The sequence below is a fragment of the Myxocyprinus asiaticus genome, chromosome 5, assembly GCF_019703515.2.
Source record: "Myxocyprinus asiaticus isolate MX2 ecotype Aquarium Trade chromosome 5, UBuf_Myxa_2, whole genome shotgun sequence".
Taxonomy (NCBI): Eukaryota; Metazoa; Chordata; class Actinopteri; order Cypriniformes; family Catostomidae; genus Myxocyprinus; species Myxocyprinus asiaticus.
In genome coordinates, this window is record NC_059348.1 from 44,702,515 (window position 1) to 44,722,337 (window position 19,823).

At 39.0% G+C, this 19,823-nt stretch overlaps 1 protein-coding gene across 2 annotated transcripts; it reads right to left on the reverse strand.

Annotated features, from left to right (window-relative positions):
* Window positions 1-39: 39 nt before the first annotated feature.
* Window positions 40-8,276, reverse strand: trim55a (tripartite motif containing 55a). Of its 2 annotated transcripts, none has more exons than XM_051696833.1 (10): window positions 7,696-8,276; window positions 7,433-7,605; window positions 4,218-4,395; window positions 4,021-4,116; window positions 3,752-3,897; window positions 3,221-3,308; window positions 3,059-3,081; window positions 2,832-2,956; window positions 2,378-2,643; window positions 40-342 (listed from the first exon to the last, which is right to left on the reverse strand). In XM_051696833.1, exons 1-10 carry the CDS (start codon window positions 7,858-7,860, stop codon window positions 262-264), a joined length of 1,341 nt encoding a protein of 446 aa, XP_051552793.1. In that variant the 5' UTR covers window positions 7,861-8,276; the 3' UTR covers window positions 40-261. The 2 variants fall into 2 exon arrangements, with proteins under 2 accessions (XP_051552793.1, XP_051552792.1); XM_051696832.1 differs by having other exon boundaries at window positions 41-342; window positions 4,218-4,398; window positions 7,696-8,273.
* Window positions 8,277-19,823: the final 11,547 nt, after the last annotated feature.

The following is a 19,823-nucleotide window of genomic DNA, read 5'->3' on the forward strand; positions in this document are numbered from 1 at the left end:
TCATTTGGAAAAAATACAAGATTTATACACTTATTCATAACCAACCTTTATTTTGTATTTTCAGTCACCAACTTTAGCAAGGTTATAATCAGTTTACATTCAACAGTCATGACTTTTCAATAACTGCCTAGCTAATAAATGCATATTTATGATTGCCATAAAATTCTATAAGTAGAAGAGGCTTTTCTAGAACGTAAGCCACGATCACTTTGGTGTTATATATGTTGTAGTTTGCCCAAATTAATCTGATGTTCGAACATGTTACTTTGGCGTATTTAACCAGGAAAAAGAGAAAACGTGGCGTGGTCCATCCTCAGACATCTGGCTGGGACTGGCAGGTACCTAAAAGTGTGGGAGAGCGAGAGAAAGACAGAAAGATGAAAATGACAGAAAAGTCAGAGAGAGAAATAGACAGAAAGAGACGATTAGTGGTCAAAACAGTTGAAAATGTATATATTCATATATTTGTTTCAGTCTCAAAATCATTGTAATTGTGGACAACCCCCAGCCTAAAGAAATGGTGTAATAATGTGTGGTCATATAAAACATTCAAACTATTTCCCTGATTTCAAGTAGATGAATCTGTAAGCATTTGTTACATATAAAACATTCATATCTTATTCTGGGCAGGCAGTTGTAGTTTTGATCATTTTCCTTAGTTCAGAGGGACTGGGTCATATTTTAGACAGGTACTTTGCACTGGGGCACGTAACATCCAAGCCACTGGAGGGAATACATGCTCAATCCAGTAGTGCATCAAGTATTCCACTAAACCAGATATAAATAACCAGATACAGCTATTTAAAGTTTGAGGATGCTGGAAATGTTGATAGGAGGCACAGTGCAAACCTTTCAGTGTGTAAGGGATTTTATGAATATGTTATATCTGAGATGGCAAACATTTCTAATATTTTTTGTTTTTTTGTCAAATGTGGTACTCTTCAGTTAAAATGTTTTACTGTTGTAAATTATAATTTGGGATTATTTTTTTTCATATTGTCTTAATTTTGCAAAAAAGTATTAATTATAATTTATTAAAAAAAATACATAATAATAATAATAATAATAATATTATTATATATATATATATATAAACAAAACCATGCAGAAACTTAACATAATTTTGTGTCTATGGTCATGTGTTTGAATATTAAAAGAATATACTGGGTTCAAAACAAGTTAAGCATTTGTGGCATAATGTTGATTACCACAAAAAATACATTCCAACTTGTCCCTCCTTTTCCTAAATATAAATAAATAAATAAATAAAAATGTGAGGTTACAGTAAGGCACTTACAATTGAAGTGAATGCTGCCAATTTGTGGAGGGTTTAAATGCAGAATTGTAAAGCTTATAATTTTTTTTTATTTTTCCCCTTTTTCTCCCAATTTGGAATGCCCACTTCCCAATGTGCTTTTTAAGTCCTTGTGGTCACGTAGTGATTCGCCTCAGTCCGGGTGGCGGAGGATGAATCCCAGTTGCCTCTGTGTCTGAGACCATCAACCTGCGCATCTTATCATGTGCCTTGTTGAATGCGTTGCCATGGAGACATAGCGCGTGTGAAGGCTTCACGCCATCCACTGTGGCAACCATGCTCAACTCACCACGTGCCCCACCAAGAATGAACCACATTATAGTGACCACAAGGAAGTTACCCCATGTGACTCTACCCTCCCTAGCAACTGGGCCAATTTGGTTGCTTAGGAGACCTGGCTGGAGTCACTCAGCACGCCCTGGGATTTGAGCTAGCGAACTCCAGGGGTGGTAGCCAGTATATTTTACCACTGAGCTACCCAGGCCCCCAAGCTTATAATTTAATAAAAGCACTTACATTAACAATTCTGTTAAAACTTGTGTATATTTGAGCTGTAAAGTTGTTTAAATTGGCATTTTTTGCGGGAATGCAGGGTTTATAGCGTTACATCATCAAGGCATGGCAACAAAGATGTAAAATTGGATATACCTTTACGGAAAGGGTTAGTGAGCAATTTTATAACACTAAAATCATATTTACAAGTATAATGTTTACGTCTTGTGGCTTTACTTTTGAAACAGTGTGTATTTTAATATTATGGCCTTGCCCCATTCACTTCCATTGTAAATGCCTTCCTGTAAACCAGATTTTTGGTTTGTTTTCAAAGAAAAGGGAGGACAAGTGGAAATACATTTTTGTTGAAATCAACATTATACCACAAATGCTGTCGACTGAGCTCAACTTGTTTTGAACCAGGAATATTCCTTTAAGGGCATTTCAACTTAATGGAAACTTACCAAGCACCAGTACAGTAGGACTGCGATCTTATAAACATAAAACATTAGTTCATACCGTTTAACTACAATCTGCGGGAGATACAAGGAGAGAAAAAGAGACTCTTACCTGAGCAGACACATCTGTGGAAGGGTTGAGACTGGAGTCTGGAGCAGGTGTGGCAGAGGGCATGTTCTCTGCTGGTAGGATATTTATTGATTGGTTAGGTTTTGATGACATCTGGGAGGAGTCCATTGCCATTGGAGGAGAGATTGGCACAGGATTTTGTCTCTGCTGGGCAGGGGTCGGCGTAACCGCTGAAGATGCTTGAGTCTCAGGACTAACGGTATCACCTGCTAATTCTTCTTCATCATCATCTTCATTGTCATCACCATCTACATCAACACAAGTCAAGTCATTTTTATTTGTGTAGCACTTTTCACAACACACATCGTTTCAAAGCAGCTTTACAGAAAATCATGCATTAACAGAAAATGAAACTAAAACACAGAGAAGGATCTCTAATAAAGAGATAGAGCTCCATGAATCTGGTGGATTAGGGTTGTAATTAGGGTTATTTTACCCCTGATAAAGTCTATGCTGAGTATTGCTCTTCTTTCATGCTGGAAGTTTGCAGTAAAATGATCCATATTCTCATATCCACGCTCTACCTTCTCTAAATGAGACACATTTCTGCCTTCTGCTATCCTGACAGAAACAGTAAAAGAGACAGAATAAATAAGACACCAAGAAAGACAAGAACATAATATACTTTTTTAATCAGTATACTTGATATCTTTTTAATCTTACTTTTGCAGGAGTGGCTTTGCATTCTGTTGGAGAAAATTTTATTAGAAACTACATACTCCATTGCACAAGAAAAACACCATTTCTTTTTTAATTTTAAATTATGTGAAGTATGTTCACAAGTATGTGGCAACTCCACAGTAACTCAAAGCATAAGTGTGTGACCTGCAGAAAGGTGGCCATCTCAGACTCCTCCATAGTCTGAATTCCTGTTTCCACCAGTTTGGCTGCGTTATCCAGGTGTTCTTTGTACCTGCAAAGGTGATTGATCTGATAAGCATAGTGTGAAAAACATATTTGCATAAATATATGGCAAATCAGGAGAAAATATATTATATTATTATTAAAGTATATTTTTGTTAGGCCAGTAAAGATAAACATCAAACATTTTATCTACATTTTTGATGAACATCTAACATATATTATTATGATTTGTGTGATAATATACTGTATATGTGTGCAACATCATTCAGTCCAGGACAAATTTCCCTTTGCGGACAATAAAGGCGTATTTAAATTCAATTAAATCCAATGTGTTGTTCATCTGAGCCAAATCAACACATTTATCTTCTTTTAGATAATTTGTCACCTGTTACAGATATTTTAATACAGGTGTTCCAATTAAATATTTTACCTGTGATTAAGGGTCTGACAGTCATTATTAATGTTACACCTAGTGTTTGCAAAAATACATACTTGCGCTGTAGGCCATTGATGTAATTAAGTTTCTCCTGTTGTTCTGCGGTGATCTTCAGTGTGAGTTCTCCTCTGCGCTCCTCCACCACAGCATACAGGCGATCAAACCACTCACATACACGAGACTTCTGTCTACGGCCATTCTCCTACACACTCACACAACACATGCACTACTTTCATTACTAAGTACGTAAGTGTTATGATGACATGGAATTGGTTAACTACAAAGAAAACAGTCGTCGCTACGGATATTACACACACACACTCACCTCCACGGCTCTACAGCTCTCCTCCAGCTGGCTGATGACGCCCTGAATTCTGTCATTGTTTCCAACCAACAAAGCAACACCATCAGATAACTCTGCCTGCACACACAATCACGTAAGCATAATAGAAATGTATAGAAATGTAAGATAAGATAGTGTAAACCAATGAAAATAGGAATGATAGAGATGGGGAGTCTCACTTTCTGTGTCTCGAAAACAGATTTGAGCGGAGCAACTTCACAGGTCTGATGACTCCCAAACACTTTACATAATGAACAAGTAGGAACAGAGCAGGTCACACAATAAATATTAATCTTCTCATCCTGATGCTCCTCACACATCAACACGTCATTCTTCAGATCTGGCTCCGGCTTACTGCTGCTGGGAGGGAGACAAGAGAGATTTTTTATTTTATTTATTTTAAAGTCCTTTACTGATCTCTATAGACTGGTACACTCATATATTTATTTAATCTATTGGCAAGACACTTTAGAAGTATCTTGTTGTCTATGCACAGAAAAGCTTTTGGGCTGGGTATTGATGCAGATTTCCCAATTTGATTTGATTCCAGTTCACAAGCTCTCAATTTGAATTCATTCCAATTTCAATTTTTTATCTGATTCATATGGGTATATTTCAGTTAAAATGTCAATTTTGGTTACATTTGAAAGAAGTACTCTTTCAGCTCATGCTGATTATACAGGGGACCTTCTAACTAGTTGCATTATGAAAATATAAATTTTGCACATTTTATCAAGAGTTTTTCATCATTTTGGTCACATTTCGTCTTTTTACAAATGTTCAAATCAATGTATTCCATCAATAAATATCTTGAAATTGCATATATTATATAGCATATACATACTGTATGTTGTAACATGTTTATTTTTTACATGCATAATTTGGACTATTTACAAGTATTTACATTTATATATAGAACAAGTGCTAAAATGGTACTGTCTCTTTAAAAATAGGGGCAGTTCAGCCAGTGTCTCACAAAAGTTATTTGGTTGAGCGCACATTAACGAGGGTTAATTAAATATTAAAGATTTTAATTAAATATTTTTTGTTATTTTTGATCAACACCTGACTGTAGAGAACAGAAAGGTTATCAAAAGAGACACTATTTAATGAAAAAAGGGTTGCTTGGATCTCAGCTTTGGACACACAGAACACAGGACGAGTCAAATCAAACTTTTACTCTCAACACGCAGTGAAAGGATCTGGGTGTTAAAGGATCTCGGAAATTTTTAGCCACATAGTGCAAAATTGGATCGCATATGCAATGCAAGTTAATTACTCACATTGTAGCGGTGACTATTTTCATGGCAATGGTTGATAAATAGAGTGAAAGATCTTGGGATTTAAGAATCAATCTAAAAATCGTTGAAATGAAGATTGCATTTGCAATGCATTGAAATTTTTTTTTATCTGGAACTAGTTTGCAATCTTTCTGAATTTCAGTACCGATTTGTTCTTCAACACTGCATCCTCAGTAGAAGCACTCAGGCTTGGTACACCTGAACATAAACATTACTAAGAGTGGCATTGTTCCCCTCATGGGAACAGATATAATTCCTGCTCTTGACTGACCTGCCATCTCACTGCTTACTGCTACTGGGTGGTGCAATGGAAGTTATAAGGTTAAGTAGGCGTTGATGTGTTGTTGTGGAGGCGTCAGATGCAGTGATGGGCACACATACATGAAAATGTATTTAAAATAAAAATACAAAATACCCCAGTTTAAAGGTACACAAAATACATGTAAAATTGGCCATTCAATGAAGTATCACTATTAGGCTGAAATCTATCTGGACCTATTCTGAATGCAAAGTACATTTTGGTGTACAACTGCTTAGAAACTTTTGTTTTCATTTCACCTAACTCTTCAATCAATTAAAGACAATTATATATAAACAGGTACATGATTACACAATTACGTGGTGAAAAATGCCAAATAGCAGCCATTTATCTACTTATTTCTGTCCAGGTTACACTGCAGCCTGCTATTACATGTGGCAAACCCTATTAAATAAATCATGTGTAAAACAGTGGGTCTTTTTCTTGCTATCTAGCAAGGAGTAATGCTTTACACACTTGACTAGCTAGTAAATACACAAGAAGTTGCTAACACCAACAACCGATTAGCCGATAACTGAATATCCAATGCTAGTGCTTATGCTATTTTTCCCTTGCCAGTGCTCTTTTATTCCTTCATGTTACAGTTGAAGTCAAAAGTTTACATACACTTAGGTTGAAGTCATTACACCTTAGTTTTTAACCACTCCACAGATTTCATATTAGCAAACTATAGTTTTGGCAAATAATTTAAGATATCTACTTTGTGCATGACATGAGTAATTTTTCCAACAATTGTTTACAGACAGATTGTTTCACTTTTAATTGACTATATCACAATTCCAGTGGGTCAGAAATTTACATACACTAAGTTAACTGTGCCTTTAAGCAGCTTGAACGATGACAAGCCTTTAGGCAATAAGCCAATTAGCTTCTGATAGGCTAATTGGAGTCAATCTGAGGTGTACCTGTGGAAGTATTTTAAGGCCTGCCTTCAAACTCAGTGCCTCTTTGCTTGACATCATGGGAAAATCAAAAGAAATCATCCAAAACTGTGGACCACCACAAGTCTGGTTCATCCTTGGGAGCAATTTCCAAATGCCTGAAGGTACCACGTTCATCTGTACAAACAATAGTACGCAAGTATAAACACCATGGGACTACGCAGCCATCATACTGCTCAGGAAGGTGACGCATTCTGTCTCCTAGAGATGAATGTAGTTTGGTGTGAAAAGTGAAAATCAATCCCAGAACAAAAGCAAAGGACCTTGTGAAGATGCTGGAGGAAACGGGTAGAAATGTGTGTGTGTATATATATATAACTCCACAGTAAAATGAGTCCTATATTGACATAACCTGAAAGGCTGCTCAGCAAGGAAGAAGCCACTGCACCAAAACCGCCATACAAAAGCCAGACTACAGTTTGCAAGTGCACATGGGGACAAAGGTCTTACTTTTTGGAGAAATGACCTCTGGTCTAATGGAAATTGAGCTGTTTGGCCATAATGACTATTGTTATGTTTGGAGGAAAAAGGGTGAGGCTTGCAAGCCAAAGAACACCACCCAGTTCGCTCACCCAATGCTAGATGGAGCCATTCTCTCTGACATCTGCAGCTTGTGTGCATGAAAGTTGGGGTTGGGGGGCATGCCTGAACTAGTTGATACAGGAAATCAGTAGCCTAACAAAGAGGTTGACTGGCACAAAGTATTTACGTATTTTGAAAATACACAAATACCAAACTTAAATGTATTTAAATACAATTTTTTATTTATTTTTTTGATATATAAAGACTTTAAAATACAAAGTACAAAATAGTATTGTATGTTTTAGTAATACCTGCTGGTTTCTTGTTTGTACATATCTATGATGTTCTCTACCAGCAGGTTCCTCTGCAGGCCATACACACCATGCCTGTCCAGGACCACTTCATGTCTACAGGATGGGCAGCGGAACCGGCCGCCAGAGCCCACTGAAGAGCCTCCCCTTGTGGGCAAGTAGGGGTTTGAGGCCTGAAGCACACACATACACATTATAAGCTGCCATCATTACACATCGGCTGTTTTCACATGTTAAACCTTTGAAGTTTGAAAAACCGGTACCTGAAATATGTCGTTGGCACATTTGCGGCAGAGGTTGTGCTGGCACGGTAAGATTACCACCGGTTTGGTGAAAATCTCGAGGCAGATGGGGCATATCAGCTGCCTCTCCAAACTTTCCATGGTCTCGCGCTTTCTGGGATACGAATATTCCAAACTCACGCTCATCACGCGGAGCGTACGCGGTTGGCAAAAGCACTCTGGAGTATGTTGGTCTGTTTGTTTTTATGATTCCGCAGGGGAAGTAAATTTTAAGTTGTAATATTTGCTTCCCTTGCTGGGCCCGTGCGTTACGGATCGTCACCCTCCTGCACGAGTTCGTGTCGGGTCTGTTTTTAGCATGGACACGTCAAGGTTGACATGACATGACCAAATATGAAAACTGCCCTGCGCGAGACAGGACAGCTGCCCCAAGAGCTAGCAAGCCTCCACGCGCGCCCCAGTAACGACACGTGCACACCAGGATGACAGATATAAGAAAATAATAAAACTGAACTAAGTTTTCCCATAAACGTTTAGTTAGTTTATCTAGTTTAAGAGATTTTCTTGTTAAAATTTAAGCCTGCTCAAGACGCGTCATGACAAAAAGTTCCATGGTAGGTACCAGGGTAGGCTACCATGATACATGCTTTTGAACATGTACAGTGGGGTACAACGATGCTAAAGACACCCCTTTTATAAAAAAAAAAAAAAAAAAGCGCTTTTTTTTTTTTTTTTTGTCACAAAGTGTATCAAGATTGAAAAATAAATGTCATTTTACTGAATACTGACAGAGCAACATAATTTGTGAAAATAAATAATAACAGAAGGTTGTTTTGATTAAAATAATTTTTTTAAAAGGTGGCGAAAAAGTATCTTACTCCACACCTGGGGTAAAAACCCTCAAAGGTGTTATAGTGATATCTTGTAAATATAGGAGCAATAGTTAAAGGGCAAATATTTTCAGGTTTGGCAAATACTTTTGAGACTGAAATGCTTTTTTTTTGAGTAACAAATTAAGAATGCTGATTTAAAATAACCACTTCACAAAATGGTGCACCATTTTCTGTTAATTTCAATCACATTTGGCATTTTATAACATATCCAGTATTCTATAAACAAATTAATCTCCATTTGTAATTCGATCAGTCAATGCAAGCCCACTTTGAACATTTCATAGCAAATCTATTCCCCCCACTTCAGAAAAACAATGTGTTTTAAAGAAGCCATTAGCCCCTTCAACTGGGGCTTTTCCCCCCAATTACTATCCTTTCACTTATTGGACAGAGCTTAAAAACTTTTAATTTAATCACCTTGAACAAAACTGAAAATGACATAATACTTATGTCTCAAAATAAATGTGATAATATCAGGGATTCTCAATAGCTACATAAATGTGCAACCTTTATAAAATTATTAAATATTAGATCAAATTACCTTAAAAATCAACCTTTAGACATGGCACATAGTGATCTCATGGATTGGGAATATTTTGCAGTGCAAAGTGCCAAACAGGTGTTAAGGAAATTACTGTGGTATTTTTTTTTTTTTTGTTGCTGTTTAGTGTTTTGGGAGAAAATAAAATCTAAAGTGTCTTCTACCCCACGGTACCCTACCATGATTTGACCATGTTTTATGGACATGTAACATGGGAATACCATGTATTTTGTGTACGGTGGTACCAAATAGCCTACCACGGTACATGAATATGGTACAAGATTCCCCCTATACTATGTAAAGCGCTTTGAGTGCCTATAAAGCACTATATAAATGTAAGGAATTATTATTATTATTATTATTATCTAAAATTCAATACCATGGTATGTATCATGAGTATTAATGGTATTTCCAATACAATAAGTGTACCATGCTGTAAGCAATGTCATTACTAGAATAAGTATCCAGCTCCATCCCATCTATTTTCCTTATGTAAATAGTTATCCAGTATTGTTTCTTATCCAGGATTGTTTAGTCAACTTCAGCTAATGGCTGTGTCACAACTGACAGTCAACATGACTAGAGCTCCAACTTGCATCTCGCTTCCCTTCAAAACTTACAATGCACATATAACTCTTAACCCTGTTCTTCTACTATGAATTCTCCCCACCAATGCTAACTATACTGAAATTAAATTACTACTTGATCAAGATTGTGATCTTCATTACATTCTGCCTGTCTTGAGTGTTGAGTGCTTTAGAGGTGTGTGCATTATCAGGGGTTTTGGTAATGGTGTGTTATGAAGTGAAAAGCTGTCTAGATCTACCAAAGGATCCTGTGATCCTTTGGTAGATCCATTCCCTGTGGACACAGTTATTGTATGAGCTGTATTACAGGCTGCTGGGATCAGGATGATCAGAATGCACTCTACGGTTGTCCTCAGTCCAAATGGACTTGTTTTAGGTCAAAATACCATGCTGGCTGAAATGGTGAAAAAACTTCTCCGGTTACGCATGTAACCTCGGTTCCCTGAGATGAAGGGAACGAGACATTGCGTCAGAAGCTGACACTTTGGGAATTCATTCTCAATGACCTTGTTGTCCTTGTAAAATAATGCCAATTCCACATTTGGCAATGGTGTTTGAGCCCTGCACCTTTAGGCACGCAGTTGGCCTATGTAAACGAGTGCGAAATCACCATTTCTTCAGAATTTTTTGACTGAGGAACAAGGAGTGCATTGCTCGCACCTCGAAGCTCTGGGTCAGTAGTGCGGCCAGCTTACACGATGTCTCGTTCCCTTCATCTCAGGGAACCGAGGTTACATGCGTAACCGGAGACGTTCCCTTTCAATTATGGTTCACTCAACGTTGCGTCAGAAGCTGATGCTTTGCGAACAGGGTCCAATCATGCCACACTACTGACGTGATATCACACCCCACAGAGGGAATTTATATGAACCTTATAAATACACACAGTATAAGTTTAATAATTATTATAATTATGCAATGCCCACACCGGGCATAACAAGTGCAACATCTGCTATTTATCTGAATTAAACTGTGGGGAAAGAAGGCTTGTAAGCAGACGACCTGGGCCCTGGGTGTGGGTAAACATTAGGCACGTAGCCTTTTTGGGTTTGAGGGTGGCCTTCGAGAGACCCGGCCCGAATTCCAGACATGAGCTGTCAGACGACAGCGCTTGCATATCACCCACCCGTTTAACTGAGGCTAGGGCCAGCAGGAGTGCGGTCTTTAGAGAGAGCACACATAACTCAGCAGATTCCAAAGGCTTGAACGGGGGGGCACGTGAGTGCCTTCAGCACCAGGTTCATGTCCCAGGTTGCAGATTGTAGCGGGGATACCTTGAGGAACTTTTAATTAGATCATGTCTGCCTATAGAGGAGGCAGCCTCCTGGGCATAAAATGCAGAGATAAGGTCTATGTAGCGACTAAGCATTGATGGGGTGAGACCTGAGTCCAGCCGCTCTTGGAGGAACGTGAGGATCTCAGCTCTGGGGTAATTCACTGGGTCTTCGCCACAAGAAGAGCACCAATTTGCGAAAACGCACCATTTTAGTGCTTGGAGGCGTCTCGTGGACGGCGCTCTAGCCTGCAGGATGGTGTTCCTAACTGATTGAGCTAACCCGGCACATTTGGCGAGCTCTGTTCAGGGGACAGTCGTGCAGGTTCCAGAACTCTGACTGGGGATGCCAGATTGTGCCCTGCACTTGAGAGAGTAGGTCCCTCCTCAGCAGTATTTCCCAAGGGGGCCGACCAGAAGCTCCACCATCTCTGGAAACCAGGACCATTTCGGTGTAACCAGTAGAACCACTTCCCTGTCCTCTCTGATTTTGCATATGACAGAATGGAGGAGGGTTACCGGGGGAAACACATACTTGCATTTTGCGGGCTATTTGTGAGCCATGAGGAGGCGCCGTGTCAGGCAGTGATCGAATTCTGCCCTGCCGATTTATGTAAGCTACTACTGTCATGTTGTCCGATCAAATCAGAACATGATGATTAGCTACCTCGGAATGAAAAGCCTTCAAGGCTAAGAAGACGACTAGTAGTTGTCCGCTTCGTGCATGTCCAGGTGCCAAAGGCCGGGCGTCAGTCACATGGTGTGCCCCAGCCTGTGCTGGACTCATCCATGGATACCACATTTCACCTGGAGACCTGACCCAGCATAACATCCTGCTGGTAAAAGGTTGGACCTGTCCATGGCACTAGAGCAGCCAGACAGCGGCATGGTATACCAATGTGCATGCACCCCTGGCACCAATCATGCCGTGGTACATGATGTTTGAGCCAGCACTGGATATGTCTCATGTGTAAAAGACCTAATGGTGTGATGGCGGATGCTGCCGCCATAAAACCCAGTGCTTTTTTAAATGACTTCAATAGGAGTGTTTTCCCCAGTTTGAACTAAGACAGAAACTATTGATGCAAACCAGTCCTGAGGGTGGATGTGCCATAAGATCCGTTTCTGAGTTATCATTTTGAATGGGTGCTTTGGGAGCACGCAATTCAAGCATTTCAGATCTAAAATGGGCTGAAGCCCACATTCTTTCTTTGGAACGAGAAAATTGTGGCTGTAGAACCCTTTGTGGGCATCGCAGTTCGCCTCCTTTGCAAGGAGATTGTGAATTTCTGCACGGAACACTGGCGCATCCCTTAATGGGACCATTGATGACCGATCACCATTGAAGCAAGGTAGCCGGCATGCGAACTGGATCGTATAGCCTCATTTGATCGTCTTTAGAACCTAGTCAGACATGCCCGTGAGGGCCCGCCACATGTCCGCATAGAAAACAGGCGCGCCAGTTCACTCGCTAGAGGAGATGGAGCACCATTCGCCACCGGGAAGTGGTTGTGCACAGAGAGTGGAGTAAGAGAAGTGTAAAGAGGAGAATGTGTGTGCTTCTTGTGCAGGTGCAACGAGCGCTTTTCTCTTTTCTGTGAGAACATTATTTGAACACAACACACAGAAACAAGATTTTGTGCCAACGAACTCCGGCGGGGAGGGGAAGTGAAACAGCGTGTGTCTCAAACCGGGCCTTCTCTGGGTGGGTTCTGGGCTCCTCTTCACGGGGTCGGACTCATGGATCGTGCTGGGATGAGAGCAGTTTGCGTTTGGGCCACGTTCTGCGTGGCTTTATCAATGGCTCGGGGGCAGTCTTTGGTGGAGCCGGAGCAGCGGGGGTGGAGTTCTTTGCTGGGCGCTGACCCCAAGTAGAGCGGGAGCTCTACATATATATATATATTAGTAATAAAAGGATACAAATGTCTCCGCCGGAACACTGCAGGGGAGCGGATCTGTCGTCTCGCTGCAGGCACTGCATTGTCAAGGCGATGAGTCGTCTTGCATCTGTAGGCAAAGAACCTAAAGGCTCAAACACCATTGCTAATTATGCCGTTATTGAACAAGGGCTTCAACTAGGTTGTTGAGAAGGAATTAACAAAGTGTCAGCTTCTGATGCAATGTTGAGTGAACCATAATCGAATGAGAACTAAAGACAAAACTCCAAGCTGCTCCTCCTGATCACTGTAATGCTGGACCTGGTGATGTGGAGTGTGACATCCGCACTAAGAAAAATATAACACCGTTAAGTCCTTTCTGGTGTGTCTGGAATCTTACTCTCAAGGTAATTTTGAACGTCATTAAGAATTTCACTTCGAAAAGCAACACAAAGTGTTACCGGAGGACTGCAGGAAATGATCTGCACTCAACACGATAAACTGAAGGAAGTTTACTGTTGTACTGACCAGCAGTGTATTTGTACGTTGTGTATAGTGGATGAGCGCAAAAATCATGAATCTTTATCAGCTGCAGCAGAGAGAACAGAGCAGAATGTTTGAACTGTATGATACAGAAATAAATGGAATTTGAAACTAGAGAGACCGTAATATCTAACATCTGATAAATGAACATAAGTAGCTATGAGGAAGTCTTCGTTTCATTCTGTTTAACAGTTATTGCTCTAAGTTCAGTATTCAAAATCAGTTCACCTTATCTGATTGAGTCTAAATACATTAGCATAGTTATAAGTGAATCCACAAATATTTGAAAATGAAATATGTATAGAATAAACATGCAAATAAAATATGTAGAATCAGCAGACAATAAATTAACAATAAAACAATAACATTTTAAAAAAGGAATATAAATAATGCAATTAATCTGTAAATCAATAGTTAAATCAAATCAAGTATTAAATCAAATATACAGTTAAATGTTGAAGTAAAGAAAGCAAAAGGTTGAGGTTTCAGAGGCAAAAGGCACCAAGGTACAAAACATTTACATTTATGCATTTGGCATACGCTTTTATCCAAAGCGACTTACAGTGCTCTTATTACAGAGACAATCTCCCTGGAGAAACCTGGAGTTAAGTGCCTTGCTTAAGGACACAATGGTAGTGGCTGTGGGGATTGAACCAACAACCTTCTTACCTGTCCAGTGCTTTAGTCCACTACACCACCACCACACAACACAACTCAAGGATTCTTGTCTAAAGAATGTGGGCAAACATTTCATATAAAAGGGATATCAAGTTAAATCATCTTGTTTTCTTCTAAAACCTAAACAAAGCCTAATCAGCAAATATTTTTTTTGTTTGTTTTTTTGTTTTTGCAGGTTGTTCAGTTTACTTAATTAAAATGAACTAAAGCAACACAATTCTAAAACATTTTGTCTTGATTTCATTACATTCAATACAATTACATTTGTAAAACTGAAGTTTACTTAATTTGAGTTAGGACTACATGCATACTTTTTGTATCATTGATGAAACTGGGCAGGGGATTTCCATTTCCCAGCATGCTTTGCAGATAATTGAATGGGGTGAACAAATGTTGAAATGGTACGATTACACGACAACGATGTACTAAAAACGGAAATGTTTTTCCTTTGCGTTTTTGAAAAGTTTCGCGTACAGACAACAATGTTGTCAAAACGATCCCTGTTCACACGGATCCACGAAAACGACTAAAAACGCTGTATTATGCATTCCAGGCCAGTAGTTGGCGATGTCACTTTGTAAAGAAACACTACACGCCTGCGCACATAAGCATTCTTCCACAGAGCGGTGAATACAAACAATGAAGATGGCGATCGCTGGTCATAGTAGTGATGCAGTAAATCTACACTTTGCTGGAGAAGCGTCAATAAACTCAAAATCTTGAGCAGCACAAACACAGTCCTATAGTCCGCCATTGTAGTTTTGAATGTCTCGCGCGTTGTTTTGAAGTACCCGCGCACATGCCTATAGACTGAACACGTAATACGCGTGCACATGACGTCATAGTTTTCATAAATTCGCATTTTTGCATGTTTACACGGAGCCGATAATGGCATCGTTTTCAAAAACGTTCACTTTGAAACCCATTTTCAAAAGTTTGCGTTTTCAGGCCCCAAAACACTGTTGTCGTGTAAACTAACAGCCAAAACGCATACAATTTCTTCCATTTTTAGTTGAAAACGTTGTCGTGTAAATGGCCCCTTAAGTGTTATTTCATACATTTTTGAGTAAGATAAGAATAGGAGGAGATTTGTTCATGTTTAATGTTGTGTTATATTGGCATTTAAAATGATTGTTCGGCTGGAGTTTTTGGAGTTACCATTGTGGTGAAGATTGGCGCTTGTTAGGTTGAGGATGGACTCTCAATTTTGATGAGATTTGATTTTAGGGCTGTTTAGCTCTATAAGCAATTGCTGTCAAACTGACAGTGCAACAGTTTCACTGTTGTTACACTTGGTCACCTGACATATACTAATGGTTAATAAAAATTAATTTAGTTGGGACGTCTTAAGACAGTTAATCAGATTGAATCCAGTTGGTCTGACAAATGTACGTTTGTACAACTAGAACAAGTCAGTTCAAACCAAATTTGTTTTGTTGGAAAATGTTAATTCAATTGCATGGAAAAACGTTCCTCTATTTAAGTTCAGTGAATTTTTTTTTTAAATTTTTTTTACTTTTTTTTATTTTTTTGGATGTATGCTAATTGGTGGTTTGTACACTTAGGTCAAACAGGTCCTCTGAACTTGTGAACTGGTGATCAGGGGCTTATCTCATAATTTAGTCACAAATCCCATATGAATCTGCACATACACCTTAATCTCAAAATCCCAAATGCAAGATGGCTGTGCATAGTGTTGCAGTATAAAACCTAGATGTGCTTGATGTATCAATATCTCACTTTTGATACATATCACACAGTATATTAATTTCTTATCTGAGAGCAAACTCAATATAAGAAAACTATTATATAAGATATGTTTATATTCTCTGATCCATATTCATTTTGTGTTATAATTTCTCATTCATAAAAGATGTTGCTGAATTTTGAACTACATAATATGAGTAGACATACTGCTTTGATCATAGTGGCTCAATTATACCAAAACAATACCTAAAACAATTGTTTTAATCAGATTAGTCAGATAAAGTTTTTAGTATTAGAGCGAGAGAGAAAACTAATGTGAAAGAAAAACATTACGTAGACCATGTTCATAAATCATTGTGGTTATGAACTCATTCCATTCCAATCGTGTATTCCAATCGTTATTGTTTCAGGTTGATTACATTATATAGATGATAAAGTCTTAATTTAATTTAGTTTAGCATGTAAAATGTATGACACGTTTATGACAATAGGACAAAAGGAGATGAGATGAGAGGATGTCCATTTGATCACACAGTAGGCTAAAGTATGAATGAATGAGCGTTACACTTATATAGCACTTTTCTGACGCTACACTCAAAGCGCATCACATAGTGAACAGGGGACTCTCCTGCACCACCAGTGTGCAGCATGTACCTGGATGATGCGACGGCAGCCATAGTGCTCCAGTACCCTCACCACACACCAGCTGTTGGTGGAGAGGAGAGAGATTATTAGGAGGCCATAATTGATAAGGGCCAAATGGGGAAATTTGGCCAGGACACCAGAGTTACACCCCTACTCTTTACAAAAATTGCCCTGGGATTTTCAGTGACCACAGAGAGTCAGGAACTCTGTTTACCGTCTCATCCATAGGACGGTGCCTTTTTACAGTATAGTGTCCCCCATCACTATACCTGGGTGTTAGGACCTACACAAATTGCAGGGAGAGCACCCCCTGCTAGCCTCATGAACACCTCTTCCAGCAGCAACCTTAACTTTCCCCAGGAGGTCTCCCATACAGGTACTGACCAGGCTCAACCCTGCTTAGCTGGAAAATAAATATATTTTTGTTTATATCTTATACATATTGTAAATATTAGCATACAAGTACTTTACATTTAATTCTTCATGACTTGAATTTCTCATGTAAGTGGTCTGTAATTAAATATGTAAAAAAATCTTAGTCTCAGATATATTATGTGGTTGTAACTTTGCCTCTGACTGCCATGAGTCAAAAACAACAAAACTATGAATTTTATACTTGTATGTGTTCAATCCAGTTATAATATTACAGGTGCATCTCAATAAATTAGAATGTCGTGGAAAAGTTCATTTATTTCAGTAATTCAACTCAAATTGTGAAACTCGTGTATTAAATAAATTCAGTGCACACAGACTGAAGTAGTTTAAGTCTTTGGTTCTTTTAATTGTGATGATTTTGGCTCACATTTAACAAAAACCCACCAATTCACTATCTCAAAAAATTAGAATATGGTGACATGCCAATCAGCTAATCAACTCAAAACACCTGCAAAGGTTTCCTGAGCCTTCAAAATGGTCTCTCAGTTTGGTTCACTAGGCTACACAATCATGGGGAAGACTGCTGATCTGACAGTTGTCCAGAAGACAATCATTGACACCCTTCACAAGGAGGGTAAGCCACAAACATTCATTGCCAAAGAAGCTGGCTGTTCACAGAGTGCTGTATCCAAGCATGTTAGCAGAAAGTTGAGTGGAAGGAAAAAGTGTGGAAGAAAAAGATGCACAACCAACCGAGAGAACCGCAGCCTTATGAGGATTGTCAAGCAACATCGATTCAAGAATTTGGGTGAACTTCACAAGGAATGGACTGAGGCTGGGGTCAAGGCATCAAGAGCCACCACACACAGATGTGTCAAGGAATTTGGCTACAGTTGTTGTATTCCTCTTGTTAAGCCACTCCTGAACCACAGACAACGTCAGAGGCGTCTTACCTGGGCTAAGGAGAAGAAGAACTGGACTGTTGCCCAGTGGTCCAAAGTCCTCTTTTCAGATGAGAGCAAGTTTTGTATTTCATTTGGAAACCAAGGTCCTAGAGTCTGGAGGAAGGGTGGAGAAGCTCATAGCCCAAGTTGCTTGAAGTCCAGTGTTAAGTTTCCACAGTCTGTGATGATTTGGGGTGCAATGTCATCTGCTGGTGTTGGTCCATTGTGTTTTTTGAAAACCAAAGTCACTGCACCCGTTTACCAAGACATTTTGGAGCACTTCATGCTTCCTTCTGCTGACCAGCTTTTTAAAGATGCTGATTTCATTTTCCAGCAGGATTTGGCACCTGCCCACACTGCCAAAAGCACCAAAAGTTGGTTAAATGACCATGGTGTTGGTGTGCTTGACTGGCCAGCAAACTCACCAGACCTGAACCCCATAGAAAATCTATGGGGTATTGTCAAGAGGAAAATGAGAAACAAGAGACCAAAAAATGCAGATGAGCTGAAGGCCACTGTCAAAGAAACCTGGGCTTCTATACCACCTCAGCAGTGCCACAAACTGATCACCTCCATGCCACGCCGAATTGAGGCAGTAATTGAAGCAAAAGGAGCCCCTACCAAGTATTGAGTACATATACAGTAAATGAACATACTTTCCAGAAGGCCAACAATTCACTAAAAATGTTTTTCTTTATTGGTCTTATGATGTATTCTAATTTTTTGAGAGAGTGAATTGGTGGGTTTTTGTTAAATGTGAGCCAAAATCATCACAATTAAAAGAACCAAAGACTTAAACTACTTCAATCTGTGTGCATTGAATTTATTTAATACACGAGTTTCACAACTTGAGTTGAATTACTGAAATAAATGAACTTTTCCATGACATTCTAATTTATTGAGATGCACCTGTATATTCCTCTTTCTCACTGCAATTTAATTCTTAACCATAACCACTGCATGGAGGCGCCTACGATTCTACACTAACCATGTCTGCATCTCTCACTCTTGTGCTCCCTTCCTTTGGAATGTAGAAATAGTAACAGCATTGATCATTGAGAGCTGTTGATTCTTTAATATTCTGCAGTAGATAATTGATGCTGAGCCATTTAAGATGCCACAGATTATTCAAACACTCAATCCAAAGTTTGTATTTGATTTTTTTTTTTATTCATCATCGAATAGATTATAGCAGCAACACTCTTCTGTGTTAAGCAGTGTTGGGAATGTGCAGTGAAAGCAGTTTGGTGTCTCTTCTGGCAGCATTGAATACAGAATTGCAGAACAGGCAAACAGAGAGACCTTTATATGTGGAGCAGTGGGGCTTGCTGCTGGCAGTCAGCATAGGACATTCACTTACAGACACAGACTGAGAGAAGAAATAGTTCAATGTAAGTGAGGGAGTGGTTTGTTCTCTATCGGAGAAAAAAAAAAACATCAGTTTTCAGTCAGGGACTATGCGAGTCACAGCTGATGCGATATCTCCCCTGAAGTTCCACTGAAAGTTCCCCTGCTATACTGTACAGACGGTATAGTGACTGTGCATAAAAGCAGATGAAAGAGAAGAAAGCTTTAAAGGTGCACTCGGCAATTTTTTCCTTATTATTTTTTCTTAATCTTTAAATCTAAAGAATTTAATAGTAATTTTGAAATGTATATAAACATAATCATTTACATGAAATTAAGACTCCAGTCATATCAGTAACCTTATAAAAGCTGTCTGCATTAATCTGGATTATTTCAACTTTTTTGTTTAAAACTCGTGTCTAATAGCGTAATTCCTGGTGAAGAACAACATTATCCATGATCCAGCAGAGAAAGATCCAAAAATCAGAGAATCGCGAACAACCAAACGATCACGATAGTGTCAACCGACTCCCATGATGCACTGGGAGTCGGTCTCTGTACACTTTCAAACTACTTACTGTATATATTTGTATGTACTGTATCTGAATATTTTACAATATTCTTTAAATATATTGATTCCTAACATTTAATCAACAACTTTAAACCAATAGTTTTATATTTTTCCATCGTTTTTAATTCTATTTGCCTACATCATTTACAGTGCTTTATGGGACTGTAG